This window comes from Bombina bombina, chromosome 2, assembly GCF_027579735.1.
Source record: "Bombina bombina isolate aBomBom1 chromosome 2, aBomBom1.pri, whole genome shotgun sequence".
Classification (NCBI taxonomy): domain Eukaryota; kingdom Metazoa; phylum Chordata; class Amphibia; order Anura; family Bombinatoridae; genus Bombina; species Bombina bombina.
The window spans coordinates 1,142,229,604-1,142,250,777 of NC_069500.1; the positions used below are offsets into that span (position 1 = coordinate 1,142,229,604).

Consider the following 21,174-nt stretch of genomic DNA (forward strand, 5'->3'; position numbering starts at 1 on the left):
TACTGCTCTTACTAAGAAGGGTCAGGATTGCAAGCATTGGTCTGATAAAGCCTTACAGGCATTTGAATCTCTGAAGTCTGCATTTACTTCTGCTCCCGTTCTTTGCCATCCTGTTCCGAGTCTCCAATTCATCCTTGAAGTGGATGCTTCTTTAATCGCTGCTGGGGCAGTACTATCTCAGCGAAATCCTGTTTCTAGCAAGATCCTTCCTGTGGGATTTTTCTCCAAGAAGTTCAATACTTCTGAACTGAATTATGACGTCGGTAACAAGGAACTATTAGCTATTAAAATGGCTTTGGAAGAATGGAGACATCTGCTTGAAGGCACGGTTCAACCATTTCTTATTCTCACGGATCATAAAAATCTTCTGTATCTTCATACTGCCAAACGCCTCAACTCACGTCAAGCCCGATGGGCTCTCTTCTTCTCCAGATTTAATTTTGTCCTCTCTTATATTCCTGGTTCTAAGAATACGAAAGCAGACGCTTTATCTAGACAGTTTCTAGCCTCTGATTCTACATTTTTGGATTCTGAACCCATTCTCCGTCCTGCTAAAGTTCTAGCTCAGTTGTCTACTTTTCCTTTCCAAGCATTACAGTCTGTTCAAGCTTCTGTTCCTTCATCCTTTAACATACCTCCTGGGATCTTATTTGTACCTACTGAATTCCGCCTAAAACTTCTCCGTTGGGCTCATGATAATGTTCTATCTGGACATCCTGGAGTACGTAATACTTTATGGAAACTCAAACAACATGTCTGGTGGCCTTCCATGGGCAAAGATGTCAAGGATTATGTTGCAGCTTGTCATTCCTGTACCTCTAATAAACAGTCTTCATCTTTACCTCTTGGTCTCTTACAACCTCTGCCTGTTCCATATTATCCCTGGTCTAATGTTTCCATGGACTTTATTACAGATCTTCCTAATTCTGCCGGAAACAAGACCATATGGGTTGTGGTAGACAGGTTTTCCAAAACAGCTCATTTTGTTCCATTACCTGGATTACCATCGGCCCAGAAACTTGCTGAATTGTTTATTCTCCATATCACCAGATTACATGGTTTTCCTTTGGACATTGTTTCTGATCGAGGAGTTCAATTTGTCTCAAGATTTTGGAAATCTCTGTGCAAACAGTTTGGAGTTACCATATCTCTTTCTACCGCTCATCATCCTCAGTCCAACGGTCAAACTGAGCGCGTAAATCAATCTCTTGAATCCTATCTCAGGCACTATGTTAATCATCAGCACTCCAATTGGTCTCAACTTCTTCCCTTAGCTGAACTTGCTTACAATTCCCGTTTCAATTCTTCTTTACAGACTTCTCCTTTTAAGGCAGCCTATGGATTTGTGCATAGAACTTTTCCTATGTCTTCGGGAGGTTCTGGAGTCCCTGGAGCAGATCGTACAGTGAGAAATCTTTGTAAACACTGGAAGAAGATTCGGGAAATTCTTCTTCTCTCTTCTCAGAAGTATAAACGATTTGCTGATCGCAGACGCCGGAAGGCACCCTCTTTTCGGACTGGAGACAAGGTTTTGATTTCCACCAGATTCATTCGACTCAAACAACCTTGTGCTAAATTGGGTCCTAAATACATTGGACCATTCCGGATTGTTTCCAAGGTATGTTCCACTGCCTACAGGGTGGCTTTACCAGACAACTTGAAGATTCACCCTGTCTTTCACGTATCTCTTCTGAAACCCGCAGTCTCTAACCGGTTTTCCACCAAATATAAAGTTCCCTCTCCGTTCCTTGTGGATGGTACTTCTGAATTTGAGATCAGTCACATTCTTGATTCCAGATTACGGGGTACCCGTCTATATTATTTGGTCCACTGGAAGGGATATCCCATCACTGAACGTTCTTGGGAACCTGCTTCTTATGTCCGTGCTTCTGCTTTGATCAAACAGTTCCACGCTCAGAATCCCTCTAAGCCTGTTCGTGTACCCTGGAGGGGTCCTTGAGGAGGGGGCACTGTCGCGATCGCTCAGCTCAGCTGCTGATCGCTTCCTTTTCTCTTTGACAGCGCGGTAGCGCTTCCTTGGTTGCTTAGCAACCCTGTTCCCCTCGGCCCCTTCTGCTGACGTCATTGGGCCTTCTTATTCCGGCGTCTCCTCACCTCGGGGCCTGTTTGTTCTTCTCCTGGCTTGTAAGTAACTTTTGGATTACTTATTTGAATCAAGAATTGCTGGCTTGTTTAACTCCTTATCCCACTTAACCCTTCCTGCCTGATTCCTGTTATCTGGACTTTTGCTTGTTTGGACATTATTCTGTTTAACCTCATACTGCCTGGATTATACATACTGCCTGATTTCACGCTGCTGGAACTTTGCTTGTTTGACCATTCTACTGTTTAACCCCAAACTGCCTGATTACACGTTGCTGGACTTTGCTTATCTGACCATTCTACTGTTTAACCCCAAACTGCCTGATTACACGCTGCTGGAACTTTGCTCGTTTGACCATTCTACTGTTTAACCCCAAACTGCCTGATTACACGCTGCTGGAACTTTGCTTGTTTGACCATTCCACTGTTTAACCTCATACTGCCTGATTTCACGTTGCTGGAACTTTGCTTGCTAGACCATTCCACTGTTTAACTTCATACTGCCTGATTTCACGTTGCTGGAACTTTGCTTGCTAGACCATTCTACTGTTTAACCCCAAACTGCCTGATTACACGTTGCTGGAACTTTGCTTATCTGACCATTCTACTGTTTAACCCCAAACTGCCTGATTACACGCTGCTGGAACTTTGCTCGTTTGACCATTCTACTGTTTAACCCCAAACTGCCTGATTACACGCTGCTGGAACTTTGCTTGTTTGACCATTCCACTGTTTAACCTCATACTGCCTGATTTCACGTTGCTGGAACTTTGCTTGCTAGACCATTCTACTGTTTACCCCAAACTGCCTGATTACTCATTGCTGGACTTTGCTTGTTTGACAAATCCTTCTGGTTAACCCCTGCCTGCCTGATTTCTTGTTACCGGTTATTGCTTGATGGATTACTCTTTTGGTTTACCCTAACTACCTGAAGTTCTTCTCCTGACCCTGCTGTACCATCTTCCAGTTAATTTCTGTGAGTATACTATTGCAGCTGTCGCAGGGTCAGGTCCTGGAATATACTGACAGTGCTAAAGTGTTATTCTAACTTCATTTTAGCATTTGGGTCTAACTCTGGACTTAACCTATCCTGACACATATATGCAATATTCATATTTAATAAAGTGTTATAGTTTGCATTTACTGTAAATATTTCACATTCCAATGTTCCTCACATAGGGGATAATGTTCTAAGTATTGGAAGAGGCCATGAAGATAGATGCCTGAAGCCTGGATGAAGATGGGCCCACCATTGAAGAAGATGTGGAACGGAGGCAGTGGAAGAAGCCACATAAGTTCTCCTCCACCGCCGCGAAGATGGACCCCCGGCGCCTGGATGAATATGGGCTCTGCTGCTGAACAATATGCGGAGCAGAGGCAGCGGAAGAGGTCATAGATGTTTGCCTCCACCAACACAAAGATGAGCCCCCAGAGCCTGGACCATGGATGAAGATGGGCCCAACGTCAGATCAAGAGGAGCCGGAGTTCCCATTAACGCTTTTGGGGTTAAATCATTTTTTTGGGGTGGTATGGGGGTTGATTAGGTGATTATTGTTGGTTACCGTTAATTAGGCCTTAATCAACTAACCACCCCCATACCTTTATGGGGGTGGATTTGGTGATTAGGTAAGGGGAGCTTAGGGGGGTTAATAGTGCATTTATCTACAATTTTTAAAATATTATGCATTTTTATGTCTGATGCATATTTCTTTTAACTATTATAAATTAATATATATTTATTTTTTCTTGTGTTTTTTTTATTTTAAATATACTTTTTTACATTTATATTAATGTTACAAAAAGGCATTAGTGTTAAAATTGTTTTATTCCATATCAGGAATGCAATGTGATACTATAATTATAATGCAAATGTCATTTTATAACATAAATATCTATTTTACAAATATATTTTTATTGACTGAGAAATGCATCAAGCAAGAATATCTACATTTTAATTTATATATTCAATACTTAAACTAATATAAATTATACATCACCATCGGCTAGATTACAAGTTTTGCGGTATGCTAAAAAAGCAGCGTTAACAGGTCCTAATGCTGCTTTTTTACGCCCGCTGGTATTACGAGTCTTGCAGGTTTAGGGTCACCACACACTTCTTTGGCCTTACCGCAAAACGACTTATGTAAACTTTGTAAAGTCTTTTTTCTATGGGACTTCCATAGCGCCGGTATTTCGAGTCTGTCCTGGGAGACCGAAAAGGTAGCTGTACACCCTACCCTGTCAAGAGTCCTACCGCATTTTAAAGTTAGTAGTTATGAGTTTTATGATACAACGCCGTAGCATAAAAGTCATAACTAAAGTGCTAAAAAGTACACTAACACCCATAAACTACCTATTAACCCCTAAACCAAGGCCCTCCCGCATTGTAAACACTAAAATTAATTTTTTAACCCCTAATCTGCCGCTCTGGACACCGCCGCCACCTACATTATACTTATGAACCCCTAATCTGCTGCCCACAACATCGCCGACACCTACATTATATTTATTAACCCCTAATCTGCCGCCCCCAATGTCGCCGCAACCTACCTACACTTATTAACCCCTAATCTGCCGCACCCAACGTCGCCGCCACTATAATAAACATATTAACCCCTAAACTGCCGCACTCCCGCCTCACAAACATTAATTAAATATTATTAACCCCTAATCTGCTGTCCCTAACATCGCCGCCACCTACCTACATTTATTAACCCCTAATCTGCCGCCCCAACGTCGCCGCCACTATATTAAAGTTATTAACCCCTAAACCTAAGTCTAACCCTAACACCCCCTAACTTAAATATAATTAAAAGAAATCTAAATAAATATTCCTATCATTAACTAAATAATTCCTATTTAAAACTAAATACTTACCTATAAAATAAACCCTAAGCTAGCTACAATATAACTAATAGTTACATCTAGCTTAGGATTTATTTTTATTTTATAGGCAAGTTTGTATTTATTTTAACTAGGTAGAATAGTTATTAAATAGTTATTAACTATTTAATAACTACCTAGCTAAAATAAATACAAAAGTACCTGTAAAATAAAACCTAACCTAAGTTACACTAACACCTAACACTACACTATAATTAAATAAATTAACTAAAACAACAATTAAATCAATTAAATTAGCTAAAGTACAAAAAAAACACTAAATTACAGAAAATAAAAAACATATTACAGATATTTAAACTAATTACACCTAATCTAATAGCCCTATCAAAATAAAAAAATGCCCCTCCAAAATAAAAAACTAAACTACCAAAAGCCCTTAAAAGGGCCTTTTGCGGGGCATTTCCCCAAAGTAATCAGCTCTTTTACCTGAAAACAAATACAAACAACCCCCCCAGCAGTAAAACCCACCACCCACAAAACCAACCTCCCAAATAAAAACCTAACTAAAAAAACCTAAGCTCCCCATTGCCCTGAAAAGGGCATTTGGATGGCCATTGACCTTAAAAGGGCAGTTAGCTTTTTTGCAGGCCCAAAGTCCCTAACCTAAAAATAAATTCCAGCCAATACACCCTTAAAAAAACCTAACATTAACCCCCTGAAGATCGACTTACCGCGAGAAGTCTTCATCGAAGCCGGGAGAAGTCTTCATCTAAGCCGGGCAAAGTGGTCCTCCAGACGGGCAGAAGTCTTCATCCAGACCGCATCTTCTATCTTCATTTATCTGGCACGGAGCATGTCCATCTACAAGACATCCGACGCGGAGCATCCTCTTATTTTGACGACTAAAGATGAATGAAGGTACCTTTAAGTGACGTCATCCTAAATGGCGTCCCTTAGATTGCGATTGGCTGATAGAATTCTATCAGCCAATCGGAATTAAGGTAGAAAAAATCCTACTGGCTGATGCAATCAGCCAATAGGATTGAAGTTCAGTCCTATTGGCTGATCCAATCAGCCAATAGGATTGAGCTCGCATTCTATTGGATGATTGGAATGGCTTCGTTGAGGACTTCGGCCCGGCTTGGATGAAGACTTCTCCCGGTAAGTAGATCTTCAGGGGGTTAGTGTTAGGTTTTTTAAGGGTGTATTGGGTGGGATTTATTTTTAGGTTAGGGATTTTGGGCCTGCAAAAGAGCTAACTGCCCTTTTAAGGGCAATACCCATCCAAATGCCCTTTTTAGGGCAATGATGAGCTTATTTTTTTTAGTTTAGTTTTTATTTGGGGTGTTGGTTGTGTGGGTGGTGGGTTTTACTGTTGGGGGGGTTGTTTGTATTTTTTTTTTTTAGGTAAAAGAGCCCTTTTAAGGGCTATTGGTAGTTTAGTTTAGGCTAGGGTTTTTTTTTATTTTGGGGAGGCATTTTTTTATTAGATTAGGTGTAATTAGTTTAAATATCTGTAATTTGTTTTTTATTTTCTGTAATTTAGTGTTTTTTTTATACTTTAGCTAATTTAATTGATTTAATTGTTGTTAATTTAGTTAATTTATTTAATTAAAGTATAGTGTTAGGTGTTAGTGTAACTTAGGTTAGGTTTTATTTTACAGGTACTTTTGTATTTATTTTAGCTAGGTAGTTATTAAATAGTTAATAACTATTTAATAACTATTTTACCTAGTTAAAATGAATACAAACTTGCCTGTAAAATAAAAATGAATCCTAAACTAGCTACAATGTAACTATTAGTTATATTGTAGCTAGTTTAGGGTTTATTTTATAGGTAAGTATTGAGTTTTAAATAGGAATAATTTAGTTAATGATAGGAATATTTATTTAGATTTCTTTTAATTATATTTAAGTTAGGGGGTGTTAGAGTTAGGGTTAGACTTAGGTTTAGGGGTTAATAACTTTAATATAGTGGCGGCGACGTTGGGGCGGCAGATTAGGGGTTAATAAATGTAGGTAGGTGGCGGCGATGTTAGGGACAGCAGATTAGGGGTTAATAATATTTAACTAATGATTGCGAGGCGGGAGTGCGGCGGTTTAGGGGTTAATATGTTTATTATAGTGGCTGCGACGTTGGGTGCGGCAGATTAGGGGTTACAAAGTGTAGGTAGGTTGCGGCGACATTGGGGGCGGCAGATTAGGGGTTAATAAATATAATGTAGGTGTTGGCGATGTTGTGGGCAGCAGATTAGGGGTTCATAAGTATAATGTAGGTGGCGGTGGTGTCCAGAGCGGCAGATTAGGGCTTAATAAATATAATGCAGGTGTTGGCAATGTCAGGGGCGGCAGATTAGAGGTTAATAAGTTTAAGATTAGGGGTGTTTAGACTCGGGGTTCATGTTAGGGTGTTTGGTGTAAACATACATTTTATTTCCCCATAGGAATCAATGGGGCTGCGTTACTGAGCTTTACGCTGCTTTTTTGCAGGTGTTAGACTTTTTTTCAGCCGGCTCTCCCCATTGATTCCTATGGGGAAATCGTGCACCAGCACGTTACACCAGCTCACCGCTGATTTAAGCAGCGCTGGTATTGGAGTGAGATTTGGAGCTAAATTTTGCTCTACGCTCACTTTTTGTCTTTTAACGCCGGGTTTGTAAAAACCCATAATACCAGCGCTGTATGTAAGTGAGCGGTGAGAAAAAACTGCTTGTTAGCCCCGCACCCCTCATAACGCAAAACTCATAATCTAGCCGCATGTATTTTATTTCAAAGATTGTAGATATAATGTAGTCAGGCCTTGAATATTCAATATTTAAAACTTGTATGCATGTATATTGCATAATGGTTTAAGTATTGCATACAAATTAAAATGTGTTTGTTAGATTGTTGTGTTTATTAGTGATAACTATAGATAGATATATATATTAATATGTATATATTAGAAATAAAAGATAGATATGTAGAGAGAAGTTCATTACTTATAGTATACTTTATTATAATTAGTTGTTTTTTGACAGTAGACAGTTAGCTGAGGCATTTCAGGGGAGTGTTGTTTACACATGAAGTCAGTGTAGGCAGTATTAGGGACTTAGCGGGGCGTTAAGGGTGTGTGTAGGTTAGGCGTGACATAGGTGTAGGCGTTCAGGGGGAGTTAGCTGGGTGGTGTAGGGGGGTGTAGGTTAGCAGTGACGTAGGTGTAGGTGGTTGGTGGGAGGTAATGAGGTGGAGCAGGGGGAGTGTAGCTTAGGTGTGACATAGTTATAGGCAGCTATCAGCTGCTTAGACAACATCTCCTGAGCTAGTTAGTGTAGGTGTAATTAAACTTAGGTCCCCACGGAAATATTTGAAGTGTGACTACACTGTTTGCCCCATGTTGGCACACTTGAAATAGGGGTCCCCTCTTGGCAGTAAAATGCAGATGAGCATCGATTTGGGCGGTGATGTCCTACTCCCATTGACTTCTATGTGAGAGACATCACCATCATCACTCAGACACACCACTTTTGTTAAAATATCCCGACAGACCATCAGGAAACTTCTTTGATTGCCTTGTCGGCATCGCAGGCCAATGGTCCATCGGAATATTCTAACAAAAGGGGGCGTATCCAAGCAATGCTGGCAATGTCTCTCTCATAGAAGTCAATGGGAGCATGAAGTCAATGTTTTGAACATCGGGGCTATAATGAGATAGATTTAATGGGTCAGAAAAAAACCTCTCACCTCATCTATACAGAGAGTACTCAGGTATACATTTCAATAAGCAAAATAAAACAGGAGAATATACAGTATGCCTAATTAGTATTTTTTGCATAACCATGCTATTTAGGCAACTTATAACTCCATTTAAGGAATATAAGTACCTCTCTTAGAAGTTACACCTTTAAATTATTTCCAAGGCTTAGTGTATCTGAACCTTCATATATATTATTTTTGTGATATGAGAAAAAATGTACATAGCACTTAAACAAAAAATCTTTAATGTGAAAATAACTCTAGGACCATATATAAAAAGGCAACTAAAAGACAAGGTTTAAGGGCATTTTTAATTTATAGAAACATACGGCTAGATTACGAGTTGTGCGTTAGGCTGAAAAAGCAGCCTTAACAGGTCCTAACACTGCTTTTTCCCTACCGCTGCTATTACGAGTCTTGCAGGTTTAGAGGCACCGCACACTTCTTTGGCCTTACCGCAAAACAACCTACGTAAACTTCTTAAAGTCTTTTTTCTATGGGACTTCCATAGCGCTGATGTTACGAGTCTGTCCTGGAAGGCCAAAAAGTGAGCGGTACACCCTCTACCTCCAAGATCCCTAACGCATTTAAAAGTCAGTAGTTAAGAGTTTTATGGTACAACGCCATAGCATAAAACTCATAACTAAAGTGCTAAAAAGTACACTAGCACCCATAAACTACCTATTAACCCCTAAACCGAGGCCCTCCCGCATTGCAAACACTAAAATAAAATTTTGAACCTCTAATCTGCCGCTCAGGACATCGCAGCAACTATAATAAACATATTAACCCCTAAACCGCCGCACTCCCGCCTCGCAAACACTAGATAAATAATATTAACCCCTAATCGGCCGTCCCTAACATCGCCGCCACCTACCTACATTTGTTAACCCCTAATCTGCCGTCCCCAACATCGCCGCCACCATATTAAATGTATTAACCCCTAAACCTAAGTCTAACCCTAACACCCCCTAACTTAAATATAATTACAATAAATCTAAGTAAAAATTACTATTATTACCTAAATAATTCCTATTTAAAACTAAATACTTACCTATAAAATAAACCCTAAGCTAGCTACAATATAACTAATAGTTACATTGTAGCTAGCTTAGGGTTTATTTTTATTTTACAGGCAAGTTTGTATTTATTTTAACTAAGTAGAATAGTTATTAAATAATTTTAAATAGGAATTACTTAGGTAATGATAGTAGTTTTTATTTAGATTTATTGTAATTATATTTAAGTTAGGAGGTGTTAGGGTTAGGGATAGACTTAGGTTTAGGGGTTAATACATTTAGTATAGTGGCGGCGACGTTGGGGGCGGCAGATTAGGGGTTAATAAATGTAGGCAGGTGGCGGCGATGTTAGGGACGGCAGATTAGGGGTTAATAATATTTAACTAATGTTTGCAAGGCTGGAATGCGGCGGTTAATATGTTTATTATAGTGGCGACAATGTTGGGGGCGGCAGATTAGGGGTTAATAAGTGTAGGCAGGTTGCAGCAACATTGGGGGCAGCAGATTAGGGGTTAATAAATATAATGTAGGTGTCGGCGATGTTGGGGGCAGCAGATTAGGGGTTCATAAGTATAATGTAGGTGGCGGCGGTGTCCGGAGCGGCAGATTAGGGCTTAATAAATATAATGCAGGTGTCGGCGATGTCAGGGGCGGCAGATTAGGGGTTAATATGTGTAAGATTAGGGGTGTTTAGACTCGGGGGTTCATGTTAGGGTGTTAGGTGTAAACATACATTTTATTTCCCCATAGGAATCAATGGGGCTGCGTTACTGAGTTTTACGCTGCTTTTTTGCAGGTGTTAGACTTTTTCTCAGCCGGGTCTCTCCCCGTTGATTCCTAAGGGGAAATCGTGCACGAGCACGTATGACCAGCTCACCGCTGACTTAAGCAGCGCTGATATTGGAGTGCGGTAAGGAGCAAAATTTTGCTCAACGCTCACTTCTTGCTTGTTAACGCCGGGTTTGTAAAAACCCGTAATACCAGCGCTGTAGGTAAGTGATCGGTGAGAGAAAACTGCTCGTTAGCACCGCATAGCCTCGCCCTCTAACGCAAAACTCGTAATCTAGCCAATAGATTTATTTTTTTCCCAGCAGATGGCTTTATGCAGGCATTCTTGACTTGTTTAACGGCATTTATCCTTATCATTTCTACTGGAAGGCAATGCCACTAATAAACCTCTCTTTTGGTAAAGAAGAGGTTACACAAAAATAATCCTAAACCCACTAAACGTTAAAACGTAACACTTTGTTCTTGTGATGCTTTCTGTGAAAAATGCTTTCATTCTCAGCTTTATTAAATCCCTTCATATGATTGATGATTTCTATTATGTCACCTCTCTACCTTCTATCCTCGAGTCTAAACTATACATAGTATTAAAATAATGAATTCTTTCCATTTAAGTTTTTAGACCATGCACCATTTTAGAGGCCCTCCTTTAAACAGATTGATGTTTATTTATATTCTTCTAGAGATATTCAACATGAAGCCTAACTAGTGATCTAGAACAGCGGTCGCCAACCAGTGGTCCATAGTGATCTACGAGAAGATGCTGGTGGTCCTTGAAACCATCAAGCAGGAATTGATCTCCTCTGATGGTGTCACCCCCGTCGCACCGCAACTCCCTACAGTGCCTGGCTGGACATCAGTGAAAACAGACGGAAGAGGAGTTGAATAATAATCTCCCAACATGCGTAGCTAGATTGTATTTTTTACTCCTCCCACCAGGCTTGCTGCTCAGAGAAAGATGCTTCCATTCTAAAGCCAGCAGAAGTTATAGTCTTGGCTTGAAACAGTGGAATTTAAGTATATAAAAAAAGAAAATCTTTAAAAAAAAAAAGAAAATTCTCTCTTATATTTCAATTATTTTTTTCCCTTTACCTGTCTCTTTGTAGTAGTTTTCCTAATTCCTTCAGATGGACTTAAATGACTGTTTGTCTTCCTCCCCTCCATCTTCTTTTTTTTTAAATTTAATATTAATTATTTTTCATTCTAATAATTTTTCCGCGCACAAAGCCATTCCACCTGAATTCCAGTAATTGCCATTCAGCAGATCAGCCATATCCCACCAGTATTATAGTAATTGCCAGTAATATCAGTCGTGGTTAGCTCACATCCATATTGAGAGCTTTCTGATATAAACTTAATTTATTACTCCAGTGTCTGTCCATGATCATAAGTAGTTTTGAATAATTCCTAACTGGGAAGGTAACTTGGAAGTCTTGTGGTCCTTTTAAACATAATTATTTCCCCCCCCACTTTCTGCCTTTCTGTTTCCATCTCAAAATTGGCACTCACCCTTCATCTGTCATTTGGAAGTATTCTCTCAGTTCTGTCATTCAGTTAGTTAATTCCAAAAAATAATTCTTAAAAACATGTAAATATATACATAATGTAAACTTAGCTATGGTTATACTAGTTATGTGCAGTATGTGTGTATATATATATATATATATATATATATATATATTTCCATAAATAGCATGCACTCCCTGGTTTTTTGAAAAAAGTGCGTTATTGGCACACTAAGGAATCAGTGACGTTTCGAGGATCTCACCCCTTCATCTCACTTAGGGGCATATTTATCAAGCTCTGTATGGCTAGCCAGAAACACAAGTTATGATATGAAGCAGCGGTCTGAGGCTGTGGACAGAAATCGCCAGAAATCAACATGATCGAATACGATCAGGTTGATTGACACCCCCTGCTAGGGGCCGATTGGCCGCAAATCTTTAGGGAGCGGCATTGCACCAGCAGTTCACAAGAACTGCTGGTGCAATGATAAATGCTGACAGCGTATGTCGGGTCATGTCCGCTCGCACATTAGTAATACGGCCCCTTAGTCCAAAGGAGGGGTGAGATCCCCGAAACATCACTGATTCCTTTGAGGGCCAATAAAGCACTTTTTCTTAATAAAACCAGTGAGTGCAAGCTGTTTATGGAACTGTGAATTTGTCTGCTTGCACCTTGGTAGCTGTCTTGGAGGTGAGAGTGTGCTCTGCTGATATATATATACACAAACACATATATATATATATATATATATATATATATATATATATATATATATATATATATATATATATATATATATATACATATACACATTATAAAGGTTTGTAGCTTTTAAAAAAAAAAAACGAGTTAGTGGTCCACGGGATTCGATTGAAAATTGTGAGTTTAGTGGTCCCTGAGGTCCAAAAGGTTGGTGACCCCTGATCTAGAACATCCTCAGTTTTTCAGCTGCTAATATTTTATCATATAGAACTAAGGAAACTACTTCTCCAAGGATGATGTGCTGGTACAAAGCAATAATAATTTTATGTAGAATGTAGAAAATAAGTTGTATACTCACCGTTAAAAAGCCCATTCTGAACAGCATTTCAACCAGTTGCCTTCCTTTACTATGTACAGACGCATGGTGATAGCCAATGCCTCGTGTTGCTAAAGATTTCAATTCCAGGTGGTCTCTCAAGAATCTAACTCTATGAAAAGCTTTCAACAGTGTCTTAAAATAAAACAAAACACTATAATTAAGCAATGTATTAAAAAAAAAAAAGGTAAGTAGAATGAAAAGAAAGCACCAGTTACAGCACTCACTGTATGGAGGGTAAGAAACCCTACAACATAAAATATAACTTTTAATGATATCAAAAATAAAAATCCGTAGGAGACGGACAACATAAATGGCACACAAAATTAAAAAACGACACAAATGGTGGCCTGCATGTAACAACCGTGTATCAGTTCGAATACTAAAGATTATCAAATGCTGGGAAAAAATATAGGAAACCCACATATAGTGGGTGCGGTGTAATGCACTATACCGGAGGGGACATCGTCCCAGATTATAACTTAAAAATGTGAACAGCCCTAGGAGGGATACCCAGTAAATAGCCCTGACAAGTTAGTCTGAGACCGCATGTGGAACAATTTTCACACACGCGGAAAATACTTAAAGATATAGTTAATTATAATATAAAGGAATAAACCCAAGTCAGTTAAACAAATAATATATAAAGTATTAAAGAGCTCAGTTATAAGGCTAAGTTATAGGACATATGTGGAACAATTTTCACACATATAGGTTGAATACAGCAGGTGGTGGTATTTAAAGGTACATCCTAGGATGAAGACTTTGGAGCCTCTTCTGGACCTCTTCAGCCGCCACTTGATAGAAGGCTTCAGCCGGATTATGGATCGCCAGCCCCCGCTTGGGCTTGGATGAAGACTTCGGAGGATGGATCGGTGAACCTGGCATGGTGAAGATAAGGTAGGAAGATCTTCAGGGGCTTAGTGTTAGGTTTATTTAAGGGGGGTTTGGGTCAGATTAGGGGTATGTGGGTGGTGGGTTGTAATGTTGGGGGGGTTATTGTATGTTTTTTTTTTACAGGCAAAAGAGCTGAATTATTTGGGGCATGCCCCGCAAATGGCCCTTTTCAGGGCTGGTAAGGTAAAAGAGCTTTGAACTTTTTTAATTTAGAATAGGGTAGGGCATTTTTTTATTTTGGAGGTCTTTGTTATTTTATTAGGGGGCTTAGAGTAGGTGTAATTAGTTTAAAATTGTTGTAATATTTTTCTAATGTTTGTAAATATTTTTTTATTTTTTGTAACTTAGTTCTTTTTTATTTTTTGTACTTTAGTTAGTTTATTTAATTGTAGTTATTTGTAGGTATTGTATTTAATTAATTTATTGATAGTGTAGTGTTAGGTTTAATTGTAACTTAGGTTAAGATTTATTTTACAGGTAATTTTGTAATTATTTTAACTATTTTAGCTATTAAATAGTTCTTAACTATTTAATAGCTATTGTACCTGGTTAAAATAAATACAAAGTTGCCTGTAAAATAAATATTAATCCTAAAATAGCTACAATATAATTATTCGTTATATTGTAGCTATATTAGGGTTTATTTTACAGGTAAGTATTTAGCTTTAAATAGGAATAATTTATTTAATAAGAGTTAATTTATTTCGTTAGATTTAAATTATATTTAACTTAGGGGGGTGTTAGTGTTAGGGTTAGACTTAGCTTTAGGGGTTAATACATTTATTATATTAGCGGTGAGGTCCGGTCGGCAGATTAGGGGTTAATAATTGTAGGTAGGTAGCAGCAACGTTGGGGGGGGCAGATAGGGGGTAATAAATATTATGTAGGTGTCGGCGATATTAGGGGCAGCAGATTAGGGGTACATAGGGATAATATAGCAGGCGGCGGTGTGCGGTCGGCAGATTAGGGGTTAAAAAAATTTAATAGAGTGGCGGCGATGTGGGGGGGCCTCGGTTTAGGGGTACATAGGTAGTTTATGGGTGTTAGTGTACTTTAGAGCACAGTAGTTAAGAGCTTTATGAACCGGCGTTAGCCCAGAAAGCTCTTAACTCCTGGCTTTTTTCTGCGGCTGGAGTTTTGTCGTTAGATTTCTAACGCTCACTTCAGCCACGACTCTAAATACCGGCGTTAGAAAGATCCCATTGAAAAGATAGGATACGCAAATGGCGTAGGGGGATCTGCGGTATGGAAAAGTCGCGGCTGCAAAGTGAGCGTTAGACCCTTTCCTGACTGACTCTAAATACCAGCGGTAGCCCAAAACCAGCGTTAGGAGCCTCTAACGCTGGTTTTGACGGCTAACGCCAAACTATAAATCTAGGCGTAAGATAGCTACAATGTAACTATTAGTTATATTGTAGCTAGCTTAGGGTTTATTTTATAGGTAAGTATTTAGTTTTAAATAGGAATTATTTAGTTAATGATAGGAATTTTTAGTTAGATTTATTATAATTATATTTAAGTTAGGGGTTGTTAGGGTTAGGGTTAGACTTAGGTTTAGGGGTTAATACATTTAGTATAGTGGCGGCAACGTTGATGCGGCAGATTAGGGGTTAATAAATTTAGGTAGGTGGCGGCGATGTTAGGGACGGCAGATTAGGGGTTAATAATATTTAACTAATGTTTGCGAGGTGGGAGTGCGGCGGTTTAGGGGTTAATATGTTTATTATAGTGGCGGCGACGTTGGGGGCGGCAGATTAGGGGTTAATAAGTGTAGGTAGGTTGCGGCGACATTGGGAGCGGCAGATTAGGGGTTAATAAATATAATGTAGGTGTCTGCGATGTTGGGGGCAGCAGATTAGGGGTTAATACACACAATGTAAGTGGCGGTGGTGTCCGGAGCGGCATATTAGGGGTTAATAAGTATAATGTAGTTGTTGCGATGTCGGGGGCGGCAGATTAGAGGTTAATAAGTGTAAGATTAGGGGTGTTTAGACTCGGGGTTCATGTTAGGGTGTTAGGTGTAAACATAAATTTTATTTCCCCAAAAGAATCAATGGGGCTGCGTTACTGAGTTTTACGCTGCTTTTTTGCAGGTGTTAGACTTTTTCTCAGCCGGCTCTCCCCGTTGATTCCTATGGGGAAATCGTGCATGAGCACGTACAACCAGCTCACCGCTGACTTAAGCAGCGCTGGTATTGGAGTGCGGTAAGGAGCAAAACTTTGCTCAACGCTCACTTCTTGCCGTTTAACGCTGGGTTTGTAAAAACCTGTAATACCAGCGCTGTAGGTAAGTGAGTGGTGAGAGAAAACTGCTCGTTAGCACCGCATAGCCTCTAATACAAAACTCGTAATCTGGCCAATTGTTTTTTAGTGAACATCACATCTTTTTTGGATTGAGTTTTTTTGGATTGAGTTTTTAATTTTTTACTTTTTGATTTTTTAATTTTATCATTTTATATTTTATGTTTTGGATTTTTGGATTTTTTTTTTTTTTTTTTTAAAAGGTTTTTATTGCATAAACTTATTAAAGTACAAACTTGTACACCAAATATATAAAAAATATTATGAAACAAATAAAAAATTGATTAATTCAAATGAATAATGGCACCTCATTAAAACGAATGTCCCAGTGTAAAAGTCCACTATATAATGTACAGTCTTATGATTTGACCAAAAAGTTCAAGATATATTCAAAAGTTCAAGATATAGGAACGTTTATATTTGATTAATACATTTAAATAGTTTTATTGGTTGGTTTTTACATTTTATTGTACATTTTTTCATACATACATATAAATTATACCAAAAGGATCGGTGCAATCGGCTGTCTGGTTGTGCTTTGGAGGTGAACAGATGTTCTTATTGCCGAGGTATATTGGGGTTGACAATCCTGTTTGAGTGTTTTTAATATGAACCATCATGCCTGTAACAAAAGTCTAATACATACACCTGCTTTAGTAATCGTATAGAGGCAGAGTAACCACACGCTGATTATAAATATAGATTGGCTGTGTGATAGCAGGTGGAATAGTGATTGGAATAAATGTATCTTTGAATTATAATATGTTATGTTTTTTTTTTAACATTTGGTTTGGCATATGTAGGGACATTATGGATATATTATTTTATTTGTATATTAAGTGACAGTTGGTGGTTATATGATAACAACTTGTGGGCTTGAGAATGATATTCACTGATTGGATAGCCTGTACACACCCCTTAGCAAAGGAAGGGGGATGGTATAGTTATGGTTTGGTAATGAGCGGCACTATATAGCCGGGCTAAAAGTGTGTTTTGATTATGCCTGAGGAAACGGCCAAGTGAGCCGAGAAACGAGTAGCAAATTTCATTGTTACACATTGTCCACCTACTTGTACTGTAAGGATTGTGGTTTTACTAATGATTAAAGATTTGTTTTTTATGATCATTGTCTGCCATTCCTTGACAAGTGAGGTTCTCATTACCAAGCCGCTGCTAAGTGAAGTTCCAGTATCCTGATATGCTGTGAGGAACCAGTGGGTCTGTCTTTATCCACACCTGTGAGGAGAGAGCATACCGGAGAGAGCAAGCTGGTTTGCTCTGATAACCAGTCTATTTCCACAAGCACACTGGTGTGCTCTGCAAAAGTGTGAGTACCCTGGAAATAGAATACTGCTGTGTGGGTTACATTGGGGCTGTGGATACACACAATGGTCGATCTTGTTTGTGTTTAAACCTACACAGATTGGCTTCTATCCGTGAAAAGAAGGAATCTGATTTTAAGGTGCCATTATCCATTTGAATTAATCAATTTTTTATTTGTTTCATAATATTTTTTATATATTTGGTGTACATTTTTTAGTCACATTAGCGCCCTCTGGTGTTTTTAATGCACTTGTTTTAGGAGTTTTATTTACATTACTTTTAGAGTACATGTTTTGAGAGGTGCAGCTGTAGCTTTTTATATATGTGGTTGGTTTTATATCTCTGAACTCTGTGTCATATAGATAGTGGTTTAGTTAAGAACACACTATATTTGTCAAAGGTTCTCCATTTGAATTTGTTTGGAGCTCATACTCACACGGGCTCCATAACCAAAGATAAATCCTTCAAGTTGTACTTTAGCGCCCTCTAGTGATTATATATCACATATATTCTTTTAAAGTACAAACTTGACTCGGGTTACAGTTTGAGCCATTCTTTGGGCTAGCATCAAAAATATATGTTATACACATTTCAGAACTCGTATTGAGGAGGGTGTTAAGTCCCATCCAAGTTTGTAGTTCTATATGGCGGTGAAATAGTTCCCCTTCCTTGCTCAGTGGAATATTACTTGGCCACTTTTGGACCAATGTCCGATTGTTCAAAGTGTGATAGTGAGCTGGTGATGCAGGAGAACATCTTTATCAATATACAAACGTTATAGACATCACTATTATAACAATGTTTATCTGAGATATTGAATATACGGGATTCTGCTCCCGGCTGAATATGCTTACGTACTTATAGTTACATAAACAGGATGGGAGGTAGGGAGGAGAAGAGGGTAGAGGGGGGGGGGAATAAGTGTGGCAAGTCAATAGTTATAGTTGTAGTAGTCATTTCTCAGATATTCACACTTATCTATATAATGTATATGCGTGTTGCCTTTCTAGTGACTGGTATTGTGGTATCTTGTTTGTTGAGTGTCTGCATGGTTGAGTCAGGTCGTTACTGGGTCTATCTCCTATTTTAATCGCTGCCTTTATGCTCATTCCATCTTAAAGTCATGTATTCATGTAATTCTATTTTGCCTATTGTGAGGAAGTGGTATCTTTCCATTATGAGCTGTTGCTCAACCTGTTGTTTCCACAGTTTTAGGTCAGGCACCTCTGTGGATTTCCACTTTTGGGGCACGAGCGCTTTCGCGCTATTGAGCATAATGAATAGCAGATTTAGCTTTATTTCATCTTTAAGATTCGGGATATTGTGGAATAGCAACAAGCTCGGACCTTCAGGTATGTTTGCGTCTAGTGTTTTGTTAATATGTTTTGTTACATTCTCCCAAAAGGGCCTTATCTTTTCACACCCCCACCACACGTGGCACATATCAGCTGTTTCTCCGCAACCTCTCCAGCATTGATTGTTAGCCTGTTTGTATATTTTTTGAAGTCTCACCGGTGTGAGATACCAGCGAGAGAGGTATTTAAAGTTGGTTTCCTGTGTCTTTGCTGAGACTGAGGCTTTTTTGTGATTTCAAAATATCTTTAACCAATCTGTGTGATCTATTTCTGCATGCAGCTCCCTGTGCCATTTGTGGCAGTATGAGGGCAGTTGCTCTCCTTGAATGGTCAGAAGCATTTTGTATAGTGTGGAGACTATGTGCCTCGGGTAATGTGGCATTGTGCATAGTGTTTCGAATTGTGTCATTTGCCTTGTCATGTTTGATTTCTGCTTATGTGTATGTATATAATGTGATAGTTGTGCGTGTAGGAGCCAAATCAGAGGTGTGTCCCCCACTATTTCTGCAAATTCGTCCCTTGTAATTATTTTGTCCCCTGACAGGACATTTTTAATTGTGTATTCTTTTAGGTGTAGGGCGTTCCCCAGTCTCTTTTTGACCTGGAGCGCAGAAGGAAGATCTGGGTTTGCTATTATTAGTGTTAGTGGGGCAGGTCTTGTAGTGATATTAGTGTTGGTGTTTGTCAGTGCGTCCCATTGAGAGAAAAGTTCGTCCAGCAATGGGTACTTCTGGATGATATTTGGTCTGTGTTTTGCCGGAAGCCAGGCCAAGCAGCCCACATTTTCTATTTGTAGTATTTCTCTATCTATTTGAATCCATTGCTTGGACTCAGTGTTATGGCTCCAGTCAACTATTCTTTGTATCAGTATGGCTAATCTGTATTTTTTTAGGTCTGGTAATCCCAGTCCCCCATTGTCTCTTGTCATGTGTAATGTTTTCTTTGGGATTCTTGGTTTGATTCCATTCCAAATGAATTGTTCTATGTTGTGTTGAATTTGAGAAATATAATCTGTTGTTAATGTGATCGGTAGTGTTTGAAGAATGTAGAGTATTCTGGGAAGCACATTCATTTTTATCACATGTACCCTCCCTATCCATGAAATGGTCTTGTTCTTCCATCTTGATAGGTCATTTGTTATTTCTTTTAGTAGTAGTCTGTAATTTGCTGTTAGTAAGTCTTGTGGTTTGCGTGTGATTAGTATTCCTAAGTATTTCAATTGTGTTGGTTGGAATTTAATGGGGCAAGTTTTTCTCACCTCGTTGAGTATATGTGATGGAACATTAATATTAAGCAATTCTGATTTGTTTAAATTTAGGTGGAAGTTTGAGAGCCTACCATAGTCTTTCAGTGTTTCCAGTAACGCTGGTAGTGATTTATCTATATTTGTTAGTGTTAGTAGCACATCGTCGGCGTACATTGCCAACTTGTATTCGCTCTCCCTGGTGCATATTCCCTTAATGTCTCCATTAGCTCTTATTATGCATGCAAGTACTTCTATTGAGATGGCAAATAATATGGGCGAGAGGGGGCAGCCCTGTCTTGTACCATTACTTATTTTAAAGGGTTTAGATAATACCGCATTAGCCCTAACTTTTGCTGTCGGGTTGGTGTAAAGTGAAAATATCTTTCCTATGAAATTTTCGCCCACATTCATGCCCTGCAGGGTGGCCCTGAGAAAATCCCAGTCCACCCTGTCGAAGGCTTTTTCTGCGTCTGTTGACACCAACGCCAGTTCTTGACTTGTGTTTTGGGCTAGTGTGGTGAGTTGTAGTATTTTGAGGGTGTTATCCCTTGCTTCTCTACCTGGTATGAATCCCACCTGGTCTGTAGATATTAATTGTGGTAGGTAAGAATTCAGCCTGTTTGCAAGGATTCTGGCATAAATCTTCACATCAGTATTTAGCAGTGAGATGGGTCTAAAGTTCTCTGGGGTGTCTGGGGTCCTACCAGGTTTTGGTAGAACCGTTATGTGAGCCTCCAGCATCGGGGTTAAAAAGCCCTCTGAGCTGTCTATGGAATTGAAAACATCTACTAGCTTTGGGGCCAATATTTGTATATATTTTTTGTAGTATCTTGTGCTAAACCCATCTGGGCCTGGGCTTTTCCCTGCGGGTAGTGACTTAATTGCCGTTTTGATTTCGGTGATATTAATTGGTGTGTCGAGTGTTTTAGATTGGCTGTCGTCAAGTTTAGGTAGATGTGCCTTGGCTATGTAATCTGAGAT

General features: G+C 39.1%; 1 protein-coding gene across 1 annotated transcript in view; it reads right to left on the bottom strand.

Moving 5' to 3' along the window:
- LOC128647449 (probable ATP-dependent RNA helicase DDX60) overlaps nt 1–21,174 on the bottom strand; it is a 1,088,706-nt gene that overhangs the window by 298,181 nt on the left and 769,351 nt on the right. Inside the window, exon 29 of the mRNA XM_053700235.1 lies at nt 13,054–13,206. Coding sequence (XP_053556210.1) covers nt 13,054–13,206 — 153 coding nt within the window. The remainder of the gene's footprint in view (nt 1–13,053; nt 13,207–21,174) is intronic.